Here is a 23,022-nt window from a genome sequence, read left to right on the forward strand (position 1 = left end):
TTTTCCATATATATGTATGTATATATCTATATCTATATATAGACATATAAATATATAACGGAGAGAGAAATAGAGAGATAAACAGAGAAACTGATGTCATTTGATACTCACAACAACCCTATGAGTAGATGATAGAATTACTTATATTTTACAGATGGGATAAATGAGACTGGAAGTGACTGAGTGACTTCCCTAGTATCACACAGTTAATCAGTATCTGAAAATGGATTCAAACTTGACTCTTGTTGACTTCAGTTATAGCAACTATTCCTTGTTCAACCTTGCTACCTTATACATTTGCAATATACTATTTTTCATCGTATTATTTGTAAAAAATGTTGTCTATATCTATGGTTTTATTATTGTAGGGCTATTATGGTTTGTGCTATTACAGAAACCACACATTGATGTAGATATAATGATTCTTATAACTTCAGCTGACAGTTCTATAGTACTTTAAGATCTGCACATTGTACATATGTGTTACCTTTTATTCTATGATATCCTTGAAGTCAAAAGTCATGTCTTATCTAAACTTTGGTTCTTTACCCTCAGCTTAAGCCTAGCAACCAAAACAATGCAAAACCATGTAGTGTGTCCTTATTAACTCTGTCGAATTGGACAGATGAGAAATGTCTTAATGATTAACAGTAGTAATGATAAATAGCATTTATTTGGCAGCTACTATGTTCTAGACATTATACTAAATACTTCAAATGATATTTTATTATTATTATTATTATTATTATGTATTATTAAAATAAATAATATTTTAAAAATATCTCATTGATTCTCAAAACAATCCTGTGAGGTAGGTGCTCTTATTATCCTCATTTTTACAGATGAAGAAACTGAGATAAACAGAGGTAAAGTGACTTTCCCAGGATAATGGAACTAGTAAGTGTCTGAGGCCAGATTTTAATTCAAGTCTTCCTGATCTCAAGCTTACCACTCTATCGACTGTACCACCAAGCTGCCTAATAATACAAGACAGTGACAAGCACATGAATTGGATTGGGGGTGGGTGGGAGGGTGGGATGCTAAGCTACTAGTCTGATTTTCTCCTCCAGCTAGGTTGCACAGCTAGGTGGGGAAGTGGATGAAGAAATGGCCTTGGAGTCAGGAGAACAGGAGTTCAAATTCAGTCTCAAACATTTGATACATCCTAGCTGTGTGACTTTGGGCAAGTCACTTAGCCCTAATTGCCTCACATCCAGGGCCATCTCCACTTATCCTGATCCATATCTGACCCCTGTACCCAGATGACTCTGGAGGAGAAAGTGAGGCTGGTGATTCAGTTCAGCCCCCCTCATTCAAATCCACTTGCTTGGCATCACCTCCCAGATGTCATGGTCTTCTTCAAGAATGAAGGACAAAAATAAAACAAGATAGTAAAAGGCAACATATTATTAAATGTAGAATGGTCTGAATTTTATGTTCAGCAGGCATAAGTAGTTTTTTTGTTCAATTGTTTCAGTAACATCTGACTCTTTGTGACTCCATTTGGGGTTCTCTTGGCAAAGACACTGGAGTGGTTTGCCATTTCCTTCTCCAACTCATTTTACAGATGAGGAAGCTGAGGCAAACAAGATTCAGTGGAGACAGAGGTAAATGCAGGCTGGAACTTTAAGGGAAGCCTCTATGGAAAAGATAGTGTTTGAAATGAGCTTGAAGGCCAGGTACGACATGGATAGGTGTCATCAATGGGTCACTATATGCTTTGGGATGAGTCTTTACCCTCTTTGGCCTCAGTTTCCTCTCTTGTAAAACTAAGAAATTAGACTAGGCAATTTTTTTTTAAGGAAATAGGGTTAAGTGACTTGCCCAAGATCACACAGCTGGGCAATTATTAATTGCCTGAGCTCAAATTTGAACTCAAGTCCTCCCAATTTCAGGGCTGGTGCTCTATCCACTGTACCACCTCGCTGCCATCTTAGACTAGATAATTTTTAAACTACTTTTTGGCTCTGATATTCTAGGATTGTTTGATTTTATGACAATCAGGAAGTAATAGGGAATGACTGCAGATTCTTAAGATGTGAAGTAGTGGAAAGAACACTGATCTTGGCTTTCTCAGTTACTAACTATGACCTCCAACAAACTAGATCATCTTTCTGTGGCTCAGTTTCCACATCTGCAAAATGAGAGGAATATATTGAATAGAACCAGGAGCCAGGGAAACTTGGGTTTAAATCATGCCTCAGTCCATTACTAGCCATGTGGCCCTGCACAAATTACTTGAGTTCCAAGGTCTCAGTTTCCTCATCTGTAAATAGAAGCAATTGACTTCAGTGATTACTGTGGTCTTTCCCAGGTCCAAATCTCAGATTCTGTGTACTAGGTGACCTCCAGCTTCTCACTAACTCTAATATTCTGCCATAAGAACAGGAAGAAAATGGTACTGAAGGAATTTTAATTTTATACCACCATTTTTCCCCCTTTTCCCTTACCTGCAACAAAGACAAGGGTTTGCTAGATGGACTAAAGTTATCCTTACTTTGCTGCTATTTCCTCATTTGGAACTTATAACTTTTATATTTTTAATTTTTCAAAATTTAATTTTGTTTTTTCAATAATAAAATTTTATTTCCCTCTTAACCTCCTTTTTTAAAAAAAGGTTAAATGTTTATCCTTTTTTTGTTTTTTTTTAGGATTTTTGCAAGGCCACAAAGCTAAGTAATTATTAAGTGTCTGAGGCCAAATTTGAACTCAGGTACTCCTGACTCCAGAGTGATGCTCTATCCACTGCGCCACCTAGCCACGTTATGCTTTGTTTTCTAGAATGAATTTAAGAAAAGGAAATAAAAACTCTTATCACACACATGTGCATGTGTGAATTTGTGTGTGTGTGTGTGTGTGTATACATATATATGTCAAGTCAAACTAATTCTTGTACTGGTCATATACAAAAGAAAATCTCATCCTATGTCCTGAATTCATATTTTCTCTTTTTTTTAAGGATGAGAAAACTCAGGCAATAATTCATACTTGAATGCCTCCTATACTTATGCTGTTTTACTACTTTTATTATAATTATTGGTGAAATAATGATGATAGTTGACCTTTAATCTTTTAACAGCAGAATCTTGAGATGGTTAATGGATGGAGAATGCTCTCCTTAAAACTATCCAGGCCCATTCCCCAAAAGAAAAGGTACATGACCCACCTGAACAAGGGACCAGTAGGACCAGTTATCATTTCCTCTCCTTTCCTAGATGTTTGTAGCACAAGTCCCATTGACTACTGAGGAAGTTCACCAGTTCTAATTTTGCCTATTAGGAGAGCTGACCACCCTAATGCCTCTGGACCGTGAGGAGAAGGACGTGTATCATTTGGTGGCCAAGGCCACAGATGGAGGGGGGCGGTCGTGTCAAGCAGATGTGACCATTTGGGTAGAGGATGTGAATGACAATGCTCCAAGATTCTTCCCCAACCACTGCTCTGTGGCTGTCTTTGACAATACCACTGTGAAGACACCTGTAGCTGTTGTTTTTGCCCGGGATCCAGATGCAGGTAAGTTTAAATGGGGCTGGGGGGAGCATTTTTGAGCAGACTATCAGTCTCAATCACTGCGAATAACCAAAGACCCACATTTAGCCAACTTATATACAACATGGATAAGTAGCAAGCTTATCTCTTGGCCAAAGGAAGTGGTGATAACTGTGGAACTAATTGGATTATTAAGGTTCTGGATGGAGAAAAAAGTCAAAAGTTGTGGTATTTGGCACTGTGCTAACAAGATAGAAGTTCCTGACTTCAAGAAGTTTACAGAATATTTGAGACAAACAGATAAAGGTGCATACATATCTTAACAATTTACCCATTGGCAATCAGTTTTACAACCTGAGAATGTATTCTTTATGGGCTTCAGAGTAAAGGAATGCCAGAGGGAGTAATTAGGATTAGTCTAAGAAAGCTTCCCAGAGGAGATAAGAGCAAGGTTTTGGAGCAGGGGAATGGATTTTCAGAGAGGAAGGGTAAATGCATTGTAACAGGGGACTTGGGTGGTGAAAAGGCAAGAGGACGGAAATTAGTAAACCTTGTATGGGAGATGTTCAGCAGATTATCTTGGAATAGAGGGACCTTTGTGGGAGGAAGGAAAAGATGAAATGGGAATCATCTGGTTGGGGGTGTGGTGGAAATAGAAGAGTCTTGTTTGTATAAAGAAATTATCCAGAAGGAAAAAGCAATAGTTCTCATAGCTGAATCCTAGATCATTTTAGCGAGAACATTCTTATTCTCCAGAAGGCCTATACCAGGGCACCTAGGTAGCATGGTAGACCTAGAGTCAGGAAAATTCATCTTCCTAAGTTCAAATCTGGCCTCAGACACTACCTAGCTGTGTGATCTTGAACAAATCACTTAATCCTGTTTTGCCTAAGTTTTCGCATCTGTAAAATGAGCTAGGGAAAAAAATGACAGACCATGCCATTATCAGTGCCCAGTAAACTCCAAATGGAATCTTGAAGAGTTGAACACAACAAAAATTACAATACTAGAAAGACAGTGTAGAAAAGTAAATAGAAAGACAGTCTAAGAAACAGGAAAACTTGTGTTCAAATCATATCTCTTAACTGAGTCAATTAAAAAAAAACAAACAAGCCATTCCCCAATGGACAAATGGTCAAAGGATATGCAAAGGCAATTTACAGATGAGAAAATCAAAGCTATCCATAGTCATATGAAAAATTGCTCTAAATCATTACTGATTAGAGAAATTCAAATTAAAGTATCTCTGAGGTACCACTTCACACCTCTCAGATTGGCCAATATGACCAGAAAGGACAATGTTCAATGTTGGAAAGGATGTAGGAAATCTAGGATACCAATGCATTCTTGGTGGAGTTGTGAACTCATCCAACCTTTCTGGAGAGCAATCTGGAATTATACCTGGGTAATGAAGAGATTGTGAAAAAGGGTAAAAACATCACTTGTACAAAAATATTCATAGCAGCCCTGTTTGTGATGGCAAAGAATTGGAAATTGAGTGAATGTGCATCAATTGGGGAATGGCTGAACAAATTGTGGTATATGCATGTTATGGAACACTATTGTTCTATTAGAAACTAAGATGGATGGGATTTCAGAGAAGCCTGGAAATACTTGCATGAATTGATGCTGAGTGAGATGAGCAGAACCAGAACACTGTACACCTTAACAGCAACATGGGGGTCATGATCAACTTAATGGACTTGCTCACTCTATCAATGCAATAATCAGGGACAATTTTAGAATACCTGTGATAGAGAATACCATCTGTATCCAGAGAAAGAATTGTGGAATTTAAACAAAGACCAAAGTCTTTTACCTTCATTTTTTTCTTAAAAAAGTGTCTTATGACTTACATAATTTTTCTATCTCTTATATTTTATTTTCTCAAGGATATGATTTCTCTCTCAAAACATTCAATTTCAATCAATGTATAGCATGGAAACGATGTAAAGATTATCAGACTGCCATCTGTGGTGGAGGGGGAGGGTAGGGAAGGGAGGGTAGGGAAAATTGTCAAAAACCTTACAAAAATGATAGAGACTACTATTATATATAATTGAAAAAACCAAATAAAATATTAATAAAAAATAAAGTCCAGGTTCAGGTTCATCCAAGCCAAAAAAAAAAATCTTATCTCTGATACATACCTCCTGTGTGACTCTTGAGGGTATTTAAAAGCTTTCATCAGAAAGGGATTAAACTTATTCTGCTCAAACCCTTATGAGCAGAAATAGAACCACTGGTGAAAGTTAGGAGGAGTGATTTTTTTGGCTCAATATAAGGAAAAATTTCCTTTCTAACTGCACAAAAGTAAAGTAGGTTTTGTCTCAAGGTGTAGTGAGTTCCCCAACATTGGGAATCTTAATGTAGAAGCTCAACAATCACTTATTGGGGAACTTTTAGAGGGAATTTATGGTTCAAATGGGAGTTGATCCATATGACCTCTGAGGTCACTTTCAACTCTTGAGAATCTCTGATTCATATAGTCACTATATTAGTAAGAATTTTCTCAATTCCCCAAACCTCAGAAGGCATTTTTTTCACAGAGGCCCTTGAGGGCCAGCCTAGGCATTTGTTGTAAATATCATTTCCTTCCCAACAGGTATCAATGCCCAGGTGTCCTATTCCCTGGTGGGCTCAGCTGATGGTCACTTTTCTATAGAGGCCACCACAGGAGTGATCCGTCTGGAGAAACCGCTGCGGGCAAGGCAACAGGAGGTCCTGGAATTGACAGTTAGGGCTTCAGATCAAGGGACCCCAAGCCCACTGTCCACACTGGGTACAGTCGCAGTTTCTGTGGTAAACCTGGCTGATTATCTGCCTGTGTTCTTGAGCACTGAGCATAGTGTGCAGGTCCCTGAAGATGCTCGCTTGGGGGCTGAAGTCCTTCGCTTGGCCCCGCTCACCCGTGAAGGTGCTGAGAAGACAGGTTACCAGATTGTCAGTGGGAATGAGCAGGAGAAATTTCGACTGGACTACCACACAGGTGAGAACATAAGATGGGAACACTTTATAGAGACCTGGAAATCCAACTCATTGGGGGCTCAATTTTTTGTAAAGTTTTTTTTGACAAGGCAATGGGGGTTAAGTGAGTTGCCCAAGGTCACACAGCTAAGTATTAAATGTCTTAGGTCAAATTTGAACTCAGGTCCTCCTGACTCTTGACAGGGCTCAATGTTTTTTATGGTAGGGACAGACAATGGGAAGCAAGAGGTTTTATTTCTAGTCTGGGCTCTGCCTCTTAGTATGGGACTTTGGTCAACCTGCTTCCTCATTTTCTTCCCCTGAAAATCAGCAGGTTAGTTTTAGATGATCTATACATCTTCTCTAGGTCTGATGATTCTTTGTCACCCACTTAGAGGAGAAGGAGAAAGAGAAAGAGGAGGAAAAAAGGGAGAACAGAAGGAGGGAAAGGGAGAGGGTCGAAGGAAAGGTAGAAAAGGAGTTAGAGAAGTGGATGGGGGAAAGGAAGGGGCAAAAGAAAGAGGGAAAAGGAAAAATGGAGAAGAAGGAAATGGCCAAGGGAGGGATAAGGGAAAGGAGAGAAGAGTTCCAGTTAAGATTGCCAATAAAAGAGCTGCTAGGTGGCGCAGTGGATATAGCACCGGCCCTGGAGTCAGGAGGACCTGAGTTCAAATTTGATCTCCGACACTTAATAATAATTACCGAGCTGTGTGGCCTTGGGCAAGCCACTTAATACCATTGCCTTGCTAGAGACAGATTAACTTTATCTTACTAGTGAAAGACTATTGCCAGAAAAGCATCATATTAAAGATTAGACCATGGAGAGGGAGGTTAGCTTTATTGTATTGTCTCAAATTTGTCATCAAAAAATTGCCATGCTCTGCCCTACATTAAACTAATGTCATGGTGCTTCAGTAATATGGGAAATATCCCATCCAAAAGGTCAGCGTCTCTCACTGAATCCAGAAGTTCTGGTTCCTATTAGATCAGCCATGGGATGGAGACAGTTCTGAATAATGCAGTGAGAAGGATATCTTTGCACAGCACCTTCTCACTATAATCAACATAATTTACAACTCATGCTACCATCCATATGACGTCATGGTCTTCTTTACAGCTTACTCCCTTTTCATTATTTCATTATTAGAAACAATAAAGTATTGGGAATGGGAAGACCTGAATTCTAGTCCCATCTCTGCCACTGGCTCATAATGCAAATTTGGGCACATCATTTAATTTCCTTTGACCCCCATTTCCTCCACTGTCAAAAGAGAAAATTGGAATAGAAGGTGGTTTTTTTTAGTTTTTTTTTTTTTTTTTGCAAGGCAAATGGGGTTAAGCAGTTTCCCCAAGGCCACACAGCTAGGTAATTATTAAGTGTCTGAGACTGGATTTGAACTCAGATACTCTTGACTCCAGGGCTGGTGCTCTATCCACTGTGCCACCTAGCCACCCCTAGAAGGATAGAATTTATTATTCTACCATTTTTTGACTTGAAGGATATAAAATAACATTCTAGACTTCTAGATCAGATTTGACTGCAAATGTCCTCTCTAAGCAATGCAAGATGATCGCTCCAAGTACCCTGAAACAAGATTCTTATGTTTATCAGTGAATATCAAATGAAATAACTTATGTAACAAAAACTTTAAAAACCTTAAGGAACAAATACATATACATAGATATATGGGGAATATACATATATATGTATATAGGGATATATATGTATGATATATACATAAACATATGGCTGTATATATTATATATGCCATATAAACATTTATATCAGACATGTTACATATACTATATATACATAATATTCATGTATATGTTTATATGTATAGCTATATAAAATTTATTATAGTTATATGCCCACATAACATGTATATATGCTATTTTTCAGTATTTTTATTAATTCTATCACCATATCAGAAAGATTAGGGGTTTTTCCTTCTTTAGACTGTTTCCTGGGGAACACAGTCTATCTCCTCTGAGCTTTTCTGTCCTCTCAGCTACCCACTTAGAATTTATATTCCATATTAGCATGAAAGGATACTCAAGGTATAGTCAATTCTGCTCAAATACAACAAACACATTCCCCAAAAGTAGTGTACTATGCAAAAACTTCCAATAAAAGCCATAAAACTAATAGGTAAATTGGAGTTAAAGCGCAACTGCATTAATTACATATTCAAAGCAAAACAAAATGAAAAGAAGCTAATAAAAATGGCAGCACAATTTTATATATGTTAAATAGTTAAGAAATCCATAAACACTTTAATAAATAGTAACCACATCTGCAGCTTCTAACTGCTGCATAGCTTGCCTGTACCCTAAGCACATTGGGCAGGCTGAAATTCTGAGTCTGTGGGAGGCCAAGGCAGAAAGGAAAGAGATAGGGGGATGGCTAGCTCTTCTCACCCCAGCCACACAGCTGCTATTGCAGTAGCAGATAGTCAATGTGAAAGTTTTCCTTGCCAAAGACTCAAAGTTTGCTTGTGGAAATGGGCATTGTAAGGTTACAGTCTTGTGAAATGGTGTACTTTTCTGCATTTTTAACTATTTTGGGGGAAGAAATACACAGAAGCAAATTTGAAATTTGCATGATGCTCAAAATGTTCTTGAATATATCAATCACTTTGGAACAAATTCATGTTTACAAAACATAGATTATAGTAGATCTGTATAGACATTCTCGACCTAGAACATGAAAGGATTAGGACAGCTCTCAATTCTTATGATGTAAAGTGCTTTCTAGTTCTGACATTCTATGATTCTATAAAGTACAGCTACTTACATTAATCACAGAGTCCAGCTTTGTGTGCCTTGACATAGGTTTAATTCTCAGCTCTAATCTTTCCCTTTTGGCTGTTTTTCTTGGCCTCTGGAACTTGATAAATAGCTTTCTTTTTGGCTGGGCAAACCCAGTTCCAGTGGTTGTTTCTCTGACCCGAATCTTTCATCTAGAAATCTTTCCATACATCCTTTTACCTAGTCCCTCCTTACTCAAAATAAGATTCCATAATAGCTTTCTCTTTCTTGAATTTTTGTGTCATGTTCTTTCCATGTTTTTCTTTTAATTTATTCTTTTTTATATACTTTGAGGTCTGAGTTGTCTCCTTTCCTCTCTCCCAAACCTGCATCAGAGAAGGCCAACATTTGATATATTTTGAGATTTGATATATATGGAATCATACAATGCCTACTTCCAAATTATCAATTCTTTCCCTGAAAGTGGATAGTAATTTCCTTCATAAGTCCTTTGTAGTTTCTTGTATTGTAGTCCTTAAATAGCCTAGTTATTTGCAATTATTTTTCAAACTGTTCTTTGAACTACTTTTCCTGCTTCCAAGAACAATCTTTGTCTCCTCAACTGTTCCTCACCAATTCATATTTCCTGACCTTCAGCTTGTAAAGAATTCTAGAATTTCAGAGTTGGAAGAGATCTTAGAAGTTCCAGTCCAAGGATAAGATCCAAGAGATACATGCCTGGAAATAGAGGTGGGTCAGTCATGTGGTAGGACTAAGAGACAACAGATGGATAAATTCCATGCTTCACATTAAAGAACTTTGAACCAATCCCTCTTTGGAGGATTTAGGGGAAAATATGGATAAGAGCCTCACAGATGCATATTTATAAAATGGGAAAAATAATCTCTGAAAGCCTTCTACATTGGTATAGAAAAGATCTATATTTAGACTAGCTTAACTGAAACCATTTGAGAAGTGGTTAGACTGACCTTCTGAAGACCTTTGCATCTATAGGCTTCTGGTCTGGACCTCAGAGAGGAGTCACTTTCTTGTCCTTCATGATTCCATTTCTCATCATTCTTGTTTCCCCTTGCCCCTGAACAGGGATCTTGTATGTTAATGGGAGTCTGGACTTTGAAACTTCTCAAGAGTACTACCTATCCATTGAGTGCATCCGAAAGAGTTCCCCTTCCCTCAATGATGGGACCATGGTTATAGTCAATGTGACTGATATAAATGATCATCCACCCAAGTTTCCAAAGGAACTATATAATGTAGAGGTTAAGGAAGATGCTGCTGTGGGAAAGATCATCCTCACGGTAAGACTACCCTTATTCTTTACTCCTGACCTTTGACTAGGGTATATGGGCTTAGAGCTAAATTCCTTCCATATATCAGTCATTGACATCTCCAAGTAGATTATTAGATCAGAGGACAAGAGCCTAAGGGGAAAAAACTTCAAATGACCTGTAAACTTTGATTAGGAGAAAGTATGGCATTGGAATGGGTGGCAAGTTTCATTCTCTTTGACCAATGGTACCACAAAGTCTGGTACTTTCTTTGCACTGTCCCTTCCAACACCATCTTGCCTCTGTAGTCCAAAGTACCAGAAAGTGAACTAAGATACCAAAAGTGGTGATGCTCTGTAGGGGAAAGGAGGGTGGTAGATCCTTCCCTTAATCTAGGCAGAAACCTAGCTAAGTCACAATCTCAACCTCACTTTCCTTATCTATTAGAAAACCATGTCGACCTCACAAATGAGATGATTCATGAGGAAAAAATTTGTAAAACCTTATTGTGCTATACAAATGATAGACACTATGAGATTATATGTGTGTAATATTGTGTGACTTGTAATTTGTATTGTCAAGCTGTACTTGTAGATACAAAATAGCTACCAGGATACAAGAAGGAGTTCAAAGTTTCATAAGGTAATGATAATAATTGTTAAAATGCCTTATTGTTTATAAAATATTTTATCACAATATCCAGGGCAATTAGTATCCCCATTTTTAAAGATGAAGAAACTGAAACTGCAGGAGGTTAAATGTGACTTGCCTGTAATCAGAAGTCAAGCAACTAATGGATCCAGGACTTGAACCCAGGCCTTCTGTCTCACTGTCAAGTGATCTCTTTCTACGGTACCAGGGCTATGTTATCTAGCAGTGTCAGTGTCTAGAGATCGCAAAGCCCATAATTATATTATGTAAACATCAGATCTTTTTTATTTATTTAAGGCAATGGGGTTAAGTGACTTGCCCAAGGTCATACAGCTAAGGCAATTATTAAGTGTCTGAGGTCAGATTTGAACTCAGGTCATCCTGACTCCAGGGCTGGTGCTCTATCCACTTTGCCACCTAGCTGCCCCTAAATTAGATCTTTTCTTGAATGTATATGTGTTTGAACACAAATAGCCAGAGTGTGTGTGTGTGTGTGTGTGTGTGTGTGTGTGTATGTATTTATGAAGAGTGTATATATATATATATATATATATATGTATATATATATATGAGAAGAATTAGTCATGTCTATCATTTTCATTTTCATAAAAGGAAAGAAATTGATGCTGTATTAAATCCTCTTTCTTTGAAAAAATGGTTTTTTTTGAAAAATGTTTTACATTCTATTAACTGCTTCTCCTCCCAATAAAACTCTCCCTTATAATAAAAGAATGTAACTTAGTGCAGCCTGCAGCTGTACCATGCTGAGAAGACTCTCTTGGATTTGTAGGTTAGACCTGACTCAGGTCTGGACTTCAGGTTCAGAACTGGAATGAAATGAGCCATTTGTAGACTATGTGACTAGTAACAAAAGTGTGTTTATTTAGCATACAGTGAAGAGAGTTCCCAACCAGGATACAGCACTGGTATAACTAGACTCAATCCTATTTATTTCCATATGGAAACTCATTTGGTTAGAAAGTTGTGTTGATTCACATAGCCATGGAACAGCTATCAGTTCTGAAGGATGAACTTTTTATACCTCATATGGTTGGGAAGTCATGTCAAAGGCTTGAACTTTGAATCAACCAAGATACAGGAAGGGGCTTTCCTGCCTTTTGCAAAAAACAAAAACAAAACCAAAACAAAACCAAAAAACAGCTAGCAAGTCTCCATGACAGTCTTGAGAAGGGGAAAAGAAAAGGACTACATTTTCATTAGTGCCTATTATCTACCAGGACTCTTAATTACCTTGCAAATTACGTTTTCACTATATCTTCACAATAACTCTATAAGGTAAGTACTGTTATGTACCCTATTTTACAGTTGAAGAAACTGAGGCGGTGAGAAATGGTCAATCTCTTCCCTCTTAGAAGGTAATTTCCCTCTTACAGGTATCAGCAACTGATGAGGATGGACCCCTAAACAGTGCCATTACTTATGGCCTGGTAGCAGGGGACCAACTGGGACACTTTACCATCCATCCTAAAAAGGGAGAGCTCCAACTTGCCAAGCATCTGGACTGGGAGGAGGTAAGTTACATGGTGGAATAGACCCCTTGGTGAAATTGATAAAGAAGAATATTGCGGGCCAGGCATAAAAGTATCTGGATCTTACTCTTTGAACAGACATGCTTCTTAAGAATGCTAATGGGGTTGTAGAGGGATAGGCTAAATGACCTCCAAGAAGCTCTAATCTTTGGTGGAATCACCAAATGGTCCTGATGCAGCATTAAAGTTCCAGAAGCTTGCCCTCACTCTAAAGTTTTATCTGAGAGAGACAGAGACAGACAGAAAGACAGAGAAAGAGAGTGAGTGCACTTAGCAGATCATCCTAACCACTTACTAATATCCCCTATCCCATACCTGCATTGGGCCAGACTTCTAGCTACTCCCTGACCCTTCGAGCCACAGACAGCGGGCAGCCGGCACTGTACCAGGATGTGGAAGTAGTTGTACAGGTGGTTGATGTCAATGATAACCCCCCGCGCTTCTTCCAGCTCAACTACAGCATTGTGATCCAGGTAAGGATGAGCTTCTGAGTTACCTTAAGCCAATAATATCCCCTCCCACTTCATTTTTGGTAGAATTATAGGATTTCATACCTGTAATTTTTCTCTGAGGTCATCTCTTCTTTACCTGTGGCAGAATCAACCCTTTATAGCATCTCCAATACATCTCCAGGCTCTGTTAGAAAGACCTTCAGAAGTGGGAGTTTCCTACTCTTTCCTTAAAGTCCATGCCTCCTTCAGATGAATCTAATTGTTAGTATATGAAGTTAAAATCTGCCTCCCTGCATCCTCCCTCATCATTCCTACTTTTTGCCTTCTCAGGTTAGAATAAATGGAGTCCTTCCTTCACATGACAGGACTTCAGATAACTGAAGACAGAAATTTTATCTTTAAGTTTTCTCCTTTTAAGGCTAAACATTCAGTTCCTTCAACTATATCCCTTCAAGGTCATAACCACCCTCCTCTTGATCTATCCCAGTTTGCCAGTGAAATTTGATTCTCAGAACTGGATACTGTCATCCAGAAGATGCCTGCCCAAATGTTTTTGTTGTTCAAGAATTTCAGTTATATCTGATTCTTTGTGACCCCATTTGGTCTTTTCCTGGCAGATCCTGGAGTAGTTTGCTATTTCTTCTTCTACCTCATTTTACAGTTGAGAAAATTAAGGCAAACAGGGTTAAGTCACTTGCCAGCTAGTAAGGTCTGAGACCAAATCTGAACTAACAAAGATTTATCTTCTTGACTCCAAGTTACCTAGCTGCCCAAATGTAGTAGCACTCACAGGATTCAGACTTGAAAGAGACCTTGGGTATCATCTTAGCCAACCCCATCATTTTATAGATGAATAAGAAAGACCCCCCTCCAAGAGAATGTAGTATGTGAATAGCAAGACTCTCAGAGAAATAAAGAGAATTGACAGGATCACATTAGTTAAAAAGGGTCAAATTCAGGACTTGAATCCAAATCTTTGGACTTGAAATCAATTATTTTTTCCTACCACACCATGTGGGCTTGGAGTAAAGTCAGGAGTTTCTTCCTTCCACTGGAGGCTCCAGTTGTATATATATCACCCAATAATTTAATAATATTGTGATTTTTGTGTGTGTAAGTTCCTTTAGGCAACACGTCTTCCTTGTAATTCATTATGACATGTGGATTGGTTTAATGCCCCTTGGTTAAGTGTACTTCTCAGTTAACATGATGACCACTTATGCCTGCAGGGAAAAAAAATTTGTGGATGACTTTTTGATCACTCAAATTGTCTAAACTTTACTTACTTATTTTATGCAATAATTTTATAATAAACTTATGATTACTAGCCATGAAACCTTCTGTGGTTATCAGTTTTCTTATCTATAAAATGGGTATAAAAAATCTTTACTGTGCCTACCTCAAAGACCTAAGAACTACTATGATGATCAAATGAAATTATGAATGTGAAAGTAGTTTGTAATTTCAAATTATAAAATACTCTATAAAGAGATAGAATGGGACAGTGGAAAGAGCCCTGACCAAGGAGATGAGATTTAGATTTAAGCAACAACTTCCCCCTCCCTCCCCAACCCTCAATTCCTCTTTGAAAAACCTCTGCTAAGTCATTTCTCCTCTCTGGGCCTTACTTGTAAAAATGAGAGGTAGCAGACACTTTGAATTATAAGGCACCTTCAAGTTTCTATTATACATATTAAATATTATTATTATTTAGTATTTATTATTATTAATTATTAATTCTATTGATGGTCCTTTAAGAATGTATTGATTTGATCTTCCTTATGCCTTATATTTCCAAGTCTCCCTAACAGCTATCCACTTAATAGGTACCCTATAAATATTGGTTGACTCTATTTTATATTATTTTATTTAAAAATACTCTTTGAAATTTGAGTAGTCAAGCATTCAATGTCTTTTTAAAGATCCTTATGATAGAGACAGGAAGTAGGGCTTAATGTCCAAAGGTGGAAACTAAGTCTCAAAAAGGAAAGGACCCTTGATAAAAAAAAACACTTTTATTTATATAATATAAACACTTTTATTTAAAATATATTTTAAAAGATTTTATTTATTTTGAGTTTGACAATTTTTCCTCTAATCTTACTTCCCTCCCCCAACCCCCACAGAAGGCAATTTATCAGTCTTTTCATTGTTTCCATGGTATACATTGATCCAAACTGAATGTGATGAGAGAGGAATCATATCCTTAAGGAAGAAACTTAAAGTATAAGAGATACCAAGATCAGACAATAAGATATCAGGTTTTTTTCCCCCTAAATTAGAAGTCCTTGGTCTTTGTTCAAACTCTACAGTTCTTTCTCTGGATACAGATGATATTCTCCATTGCAGACAGCCCCAAATTGTCCCAGATTGTTGCACTGATGGAATGAGCAAGTCCATCAAGGTTGATCATTGCCCCCATGTTGCTGTTAGGGTGTACAATGTCCTTCTGCTCATCTCACTCAGCATCAGTTCATGCAAATCCTTGCAGGCTTCCCTGAATTCCCATCCCTCCTGGTTTCTAATAGAAAAATAGTGTTCCATGACATACATATACCACAGTTTGTTAAGCCATTCTCTAATTGAAGGACATTTACTTGATTTCCAATTCTTTGCCAGCACAAACAGGGCTGCTATGAATATTTTTGTACAAGTGATGTTTTTGCCCTTTTTCATCATCTCTTCAGGGTAGAGACCCAGTAGTGGTATTGCTGGATCAAGGGGTATGCACATTTTTGTTGCCCTTTGAAGCCCTCACTCTTTTTAAAAAAAATTTTTTTTAAGGTTTTTTTTTTTGGCAAGGCAATGGGGTTAAGTGGTTTGCTCAAGGCCACACAGCTAGGTAATTAGTAAGTGTCTGAGGCCAGAATTGAACTCAGGTACTCCTGACTCCAGGACCAGTGCTCTATCCACTGTACCACCTAACTGCCCCAGCCCTCACTCTTAATTACATGTTTCTTACTATGTCAGGAGAATGCTCCACTTGGCAGTAAAGTTCTGAAGCTGATCCTGAGTGACCGAGACTCCCCGAAGAATGGGCCACCATACTCATTCCGAATCACCGATGGCAATGATGGTTCTGCCTTCCGGGTCACAGAGGATGGTTGGCTGGTAACAGCAGCAGCTTTGAACCGAAGATTCAAAGAGCAGTATCTGCTTCAGATTCAGGTGAGAGTCCCCTTAGAGCTATCTGTCTGACTGTTTATCTTTCTGTCTGTCTTTGAGAACAGTCCTTGCTGTTTCCTAATGTCCAGTGGAATCCATTCCTTTTTTGAACAGATTTACTTATTAGTATCCAAAGCTAAAATCTGCCCCCCTACATTCTCCCCCATTGCTCCTACTTTTTGCCTTCTGTGGAATGAATAAATGGAATCTCTTCTTGCCATAACAGGTCTTCAGATATTTGAGGACAGAGATGATGTTCTCCTTGTTCTCAAGGCTAAGCCAACTCAGTTCTCTTAGCCTCATAAAGCAAGGTGTCACATCCTTTCATCGTCTCAGCCATCCTCCTCTTGACATATCCCAGTTTGTCAGTGAAATACGGTCCTTAGAACTGGATACACTCATCCAGATGTGGCCTGTCCAGATATAGTAGAGTAACATCATAGGAGTTAGACTTGGAAGACACTTTAGGTATTACCTAGGCCAACCCCATCACCTTGGAATTTCTAATCCAATAATGGTATTAGACATACATAGAAACCATATTTTAGTACAGGATCTGTGAGTTCACTGATGTATATTATACCAGGTCTTATTGAAACTCCTTTGCAACTTAGTAAATGGTCTTCAAGAGTTGACAGGGCTGAAAAATTTGCTACTCTATAATCAGTCTGTGATGAGATTCCAAATCTAGCTAGACTAAGAAAACAGTAAATAGATCCATTTCCAACATTTTCTCAGCTTAATTAATTGCAGTGAAAACATACCCTTTGAGAAACCAGGGCTGTGTCAATAGGCTAAGACATCAGAAGAGGTCTTTTAGTTGTTTAAAAAAAGGACATTTATTAAGAAGATACAGCAAGGATAAAAGTACAGATATTTCTTCCCCATAGCACCTCATTCCCTTTGAAGAATAGGCAGCTAATTTAAAATAGCTGTTATCAAACACTCGTACCCTTCCCCATCCCACCAACAAGTTCATTTCTGGATTTTATCAGATGCTAAGATAGAGTTGCTTTCTCTTATAGAATCTGGCATCTTGACTGTGGGGACTCTCAAATACTGGGCTGAATCTTTGGGCTTGTGCTTTCAACTGCTACTTTGTCATTCATTCCAGTTGGTAAACAACTAGACTGCCAACTTTTCAAATCTCACAATGCCTTTATATTTCCAATATTCCACTTAATGGTAGGAAAGAATAGGCACCACAGGAGAAAAGCAAAAACAGGTTCATTTACTCAAGGATCTGAGGTCCTCCCATCACCTGTTTTCTTGATGGACACAAAAAGATAAAGTAAAAGAAAGCTTGAATGAAGATACACATAAACCTAATGGATATTAATAAATGATAAGTTTATTTGAAAAGAATAAAATAAAGTGCTATCAGAGATTCAGACATGAAAGTCATCATGGATCAAGGGAATTAGGGAGGGTTTTGTAAAAGGAAGGCTGCATTTGAGTTGGACTTTAAAGAATAGATAGGAATTCACCAAAAGAAGAGAGACAGGGAGGAGACAGAAAAAGCATAGAAGTGGAAAAAACCTGGATGGTCAAGGACAGAGAGTAGTTTGACTTGAATGTTGAATGTTTGGGGGAAACATAACATAAGGCTTTAAAGGGAGGGTGGGTCTTAATGGTGAAGGTTTTTCAATGCCAGACAAATATAAGCTAAAGCAGTTTGATAACTTTTATTTGGTAGGAATAGGAAGTCAATGAATTCTTTTTGAGCCAAGAAGTGACACAAGATAGATTTGTTTGGTCATGCTGGAAAATAAATGAATAGGAAAGAAAGTAGAAATTAAAAGGAATAGGCAAAATAACACTGTATGGAAAAACAACTTTAAAAGACATAAGAGCTTTGATTAATATAATGACCAATGCTAATTCTAGAAGAGTGATGATGAAGCATGCTCCTAATCTCCAAACACAGGATTGCTGAACTCAAGGTTAACAATATGACATTAATTTTAGGCCATGAAAAATATATGATCTTGTTTTACCTGTGGTTTTTTTTTTTGCTTTGTTTTATTTGTTTTTCCTTATAAGAATTGTGTTTTGAGTGTTATTGGGAGGAAGGAAAGATTTGAGAGGGAGGAGATAGTGATAGTGATGTTTCCTTCCCACCCCCCAAAAAAAGAAAAAAAAGAAAAAGGGTTATTGAAACATTTGGGGTTTTTTTAGGTTTTTGCAGGGCAATGGGGTTAAGTGGCTTGCCCAAGGCCACACAACTAGGTAATTATTAAGTGTCCAAGGCCTGATTTGAATGCCTGTACTCCTGATTCCAGGGCCGGTGCTCTATTCACTGTGCCACCTGGCTGCCCCACTACTGAAACATTTAAAAAAAACACAGAGAAGAAAAATAGAAGGAACACAGATAAGCAGGACAGTAATATGCTAAATATATTAAACACTCAAAAAAATTAAGTTGTATATAGCAATCCCTTTTCTATTTATATTTCCATAAGAAAATGTTCCCTTTTTATTATTCATTAATTCAGAATAAAAAAACTTAAGGAGCTAAAAAAAGTTAGGAATCTAATGCAAAAGTTTAGGGGGAAATCATTTCCAGAGATTTTGTTTAACCAGAAATGACTAGTTACTGACAACATATGATAAAGGAGAAGGAAGAGACAAAGACAACTCAATGTTATGAACTGAAGAACTGGTGAATGGAGGTTACATAGGGGACTGGAAATGTAGATCCCGAGCTGAAAGAGGACAGAGCTAGGGAATATAGGTTTTATGAGTCAATGGCACAATAGGGGTAGTTGAATGGGGCAGGGGTGGGAGTAAGATTGGTTAAAGGGAGGTCAGGAAAACAAAGAATTCTAGGGTGATAGCTAAAAAGCCCCAAAGTGATACTCAAAGAGGGCAGATTATGGGGTCTAAACTGCATATAGAAGAGATAATATGGAGAAAAAAGGGAACCAAGAAAAGAATCTTAAGAAGCAGTTACATTAAAAGGTTAAGAATAGAGAAAGTCAAGAAAAAATTGAAGGAGCATTTAGAGATAGGTGGAGAAAGTGGTCTGTTATTTCTGAAGTCAAAAGAGAAGTCAATGGGAGAGGATGATGAATAATGTCTGATACTATGGTGGGATATCTGAAAAAAAAGGAAACCAAGTTATAAGAACTGAGGCAGTATAGAAATAGAGGCATAGATTACATTTTTTAAAAGTATAGAGATAAAGGTAAAGTTGGAGATGGAATAACAGATGAAACAGAAGGGTCAGAGGAAGACCTTTTTGATTGATTGATACATCAATACTCTACAGCAAGAAAAGAAAAGTGGCATGGTGTGTGAAGAGGGGATACTCAGAAATGCAGATACTAATGAATCTGGTTGGACAATGGGTCAAGACTGAATGGGGAGACAAGTGAAATCAGAGTTGTTATGCTGGATTGGGAGAATAGGAATGAAAGTGAAAGAGTGAGGTCTAGGTTGATTTAATCAGTGAAAGAACAGTTGAAGTAGATGAATTGAGAGGAAGGCTGGTGTCAGAGTACAGAATGCAGTTCTAAGAGATGAGGTCAACACTGCAGATGTGGATGGAAAAGGTAGTCATCTCAGAAGATACTGTGGGATCATGTGAGAGCAGGAACTATATTTTTATCTTTTGGATATTTAGGAAGTATTGGCTGTCTTCTTGAAGTGGTCAATAAAATTTCATTCATGTATTTTCTATTTACATCATTTATATTTCCCAGTGTGTCCCCACTAAGAGAGCTATCCCTTGAAACAAAGTGGAAAAAAAATCTCCAACAGTTCAAAAAAAATGAACCAACTCTTCAAAAAAGTCTGATATTCTGCAGTGCTGCATACCCATAGTTTCCCATTACACCAAAGAAAGGAGAAAGCTGTCTTCTTTTGTCTCTTCGTTTTGGACAGACTTGGTCATTTAATAGCATACAGTTTCAGTTGTTTTGCTGTTATTTCCATTTACATCAATGTAGGCATTGTGCAAATTGTTTACCTGGCTCTGGTTATATAAGTTTGCATCATTTCATTTAAGTATTCCCATGCTTTTCTGAATCCATTGTATCTATCAGATTCATTCCTAATGACTGTGGTTGGTCTTCTTTGACAGGTATCAGACAGTGGAATTCCTCCTCTTTCTTCTTCAGCTTTTGTCAATGCCCAAGTCACAGAGCAGAGCCAATACCCGCCTTCTGCCCTCCCTCTAGAGATCTTCATCACCACAGGGGAGCAGACATTTCAGGGAGGCGTGGTGGGGAAGATCCATGCCACTGACCGGGATCCTCGTGACACTCTAACATATAGGTTGACAGAGAAAAAAACCACCCGGGCCTACTTTTCAGTGGGTATTGCTGATGGCAAGATCATTGCCAATGAGGGACTGCCCCATGGCCACTATATCCTCAACATCAATGTCAGTGATGGAACCTTTGTGGCCTTGGCTGGAGTCCATGTCCATGTGTGGCATGCAGCCCCAGAAGCCCAGGCACAGACTGTCCTATTGCAGTTCCTTCATCTCTCTCCAGAGGAGTTTGTGGGTGACTACTGGCGCAACCTCCAGAGGTTCCTGGGCAGTGCTCTGGGTTTTGAGCGTCAGCACATCTATCCTGTGAGTCTGCAACCTACAGAGGATGCAGTGGGAATAGACCTTCTCCTTGCCTTTGAGGAGGCCCTTGGCTCTTTCCATGAACCCCGAAGCCTTGCAGACTCCATTGCCCGACGGGCCAGAGAGATGGAGCACTCTGTGGGAATCCATATGACCAAAGTAGCTCCAGTGGTGCTATGCCCGGGCCTTGGCTGCCAGGATCACATCTGCACAGAGACTCTTCAACTGGACTCAGGAGCTGTGTCCACCTACAGCACTGCCAGGATTAGTATCTTGACCCCTAAGTACAGCTTGAGACTGAACTGCTCTTGCAATGGTGAGAGAACCTCCTTGGAGCAAAATTGGAGCTGACCTAATTTCCCAGGATTAAATCCCAGAAAGTCATTAATCTTTAATCCCATTAATCTTAGTCCCAGGTTGTTGCACCTGCATTGTAGCAATTAGACTACAGAATTAATTGAATTGAATCCATTTTTAACTGGATATATATATATATTTATTTAGTTGCTATTATATGTAAAGCACCAAATATTAGAATATTAGAAATCCCTACACTAATGCAAGCTTAAATTCTGTTTAGTGGATAGGATACATACAAAGATAACTATAAAACAAGTATATCAGAAAAATGTAGAACCCAACACTCTGTGAGATCTGGGCTAAGAAAGGAAAAGGGAGAATCAGAAAAGGCTACTTTGGTAAAGATGGGTGGGTTTTTTTTGTGGGGGGGGGGTGGTTTGCAAGGCAATGGGATTAAGTGACTTGCCCAAGACCACACAGCTAGGTAATTATTATCTGAGGTCACATTTGAACTCAGGTCCTCCTGACTCCAGGACCAGTGCTCTATCCACTGCACCATCTAACCACTCCCTAAAGATGGGTTTTTAAGGATGGAAAGCAAAGAATGGGAGCATCCCATATTGAAGGAACAGTGTGAGTAAAGGCATGAATATAGAAAACTTTGGGGATGTATATATAGTATAACAATTTGGTACTCTACTGAAACTTATCTCACCAAGGCTGCCAATAGTTTCTTAACCACTCAAGCTATGGCCTTTTAATCAGTCCTTATTCCTCTCTGCAACTTTTGACATTGTCACCACTGATTCCTAGATACTTTTTTCCCCCACCTTTTGACTTCCATGACAATTCACTCTCACAGATCCCTCTCTTACTTTTTAGACTATTCCTCCTCAGTTTCCTCTGCTAAATCATCTGTCTCCTTCTAAAACTCTGACTCAGACCTATGATTTCTCATTCTTTTCCGTGGTCATCTCATCTGCTCCCATGGATTCAATTATTTCTATGTAAATCCAAATCAATATATTCGGCCCTAATTTCTCTCCTGAACTCTAGGTCCCCCATTACTAGCTAAAAGCCTTGCTGGATATCCCATTGACATCTTAAATTAAACATGTCCAAAACTGTGATGTTGCATCCCCTATGTCTAGGATAGAGAGATATTGTGCAGGGGTAGAACTGGTAACAGACTGAATGGAGGAAGGGGAAATGAGGCGTGATAAAAAAGGGATCAATGATAACTACAAGATTATAAATCTGATTAGTTGCGAAGATGGTTGGTGGCATAAACAGAAATTGAGAAGTTAAGAAGAGGAAAAAATGAATAGTTCAATTTATGAAATATTGAGTTTTAAGTGCCAGTGGATAATCTGATTGAAGATATCTAGCTGGCAATTGGAAGTATGGTCCTGGAGTTCTGGGAAAAGGGTAAGGGTGGAGCTATAGCTTTTTTGTCTCCTTTTATATGAAGTTGGATCTGTTTAGAGAGAAAGAGATCACCAAGGATAGAACACTGTAGAAAACCCCTCTCTAAGGGACTGGTAAGAAGATGAGAAACCAACAAAGAAAATAGATGGACTGGTTAATGAGGCAAGAAGAGGAGAATAAGATGTTTCTAGAAGAGAGGAAGGAAATTGTGTCCAAAGAAGGATAGGGCAGAAACTGTCTTTGGATCTGTTGACTGGGGATGTTGATAACAGTAATTTTAGTTTGGTGGTAATAAAGGAAGCCAACTCAGGAGACTGAAAAAAGTTAGAGGGGTAAGGAGGTACCAAGTGTAGATGAATTTTTCCCCATAGAAGAGGCTTCAGTTTAATGTCAGTATGGAA

General features: G+C 38.4%; 1 protein-coding gene across 1 annotated transcript in view; it reads left to right on the forward strand.

Moving 5' to 3' along the window:
• The window catches only part of FAT2 (FAT atypical cadherin 2), a 115,591-nt gene that overhangs the window by 80,387 nt on the left and 12,182 nt on the right, over nt 1-23,022 (forward strand). Inside the window, exons 13-19 of the mRNA XM_074212577.1 lie at nt 3,280-3,513; nt 6,095-6,478; nt 10,312-10,526; nt 12,542-12,679; nt 13,027-13,170; nt 16,120-16,317; nt 20,399-21,209. Of these exons, the coding sequence (XP_074068678.1) occupies nt 3,280-3,513; nt 6,095-6,478; nt 10,312-10,526; nt 12,542-12,679; nt 13,027-13,170; nt 16,120-16,317; nt 20,399-21,209 (2,124 nt within the window). The remainder of the gene's footprint in view (nt 1-3,279; nt 3,514-6,094; nt 6,479-10,311; nt 10,527-12,541; nt 12,680-13,026; nt 13,171-16,119; nt 16,318-20,398; nt 21,210-23,022) is intronic.

Source organism: Macrotis lagotis, chromosome 1 (assembly GCF_037893015.1).
Source record: "Macrotis lagotis isolate mMagLag1 chromosome 1, bilby.v1.9.chrom.fasta, whole genome shotgun sequence".
Classification (NCBI taxonomy): Eukaryota; Metazoa; Chordata; class Mammalia; order Peramelemorphia; family Peramelidae; genus Macrotis; species Macrotis lagotis.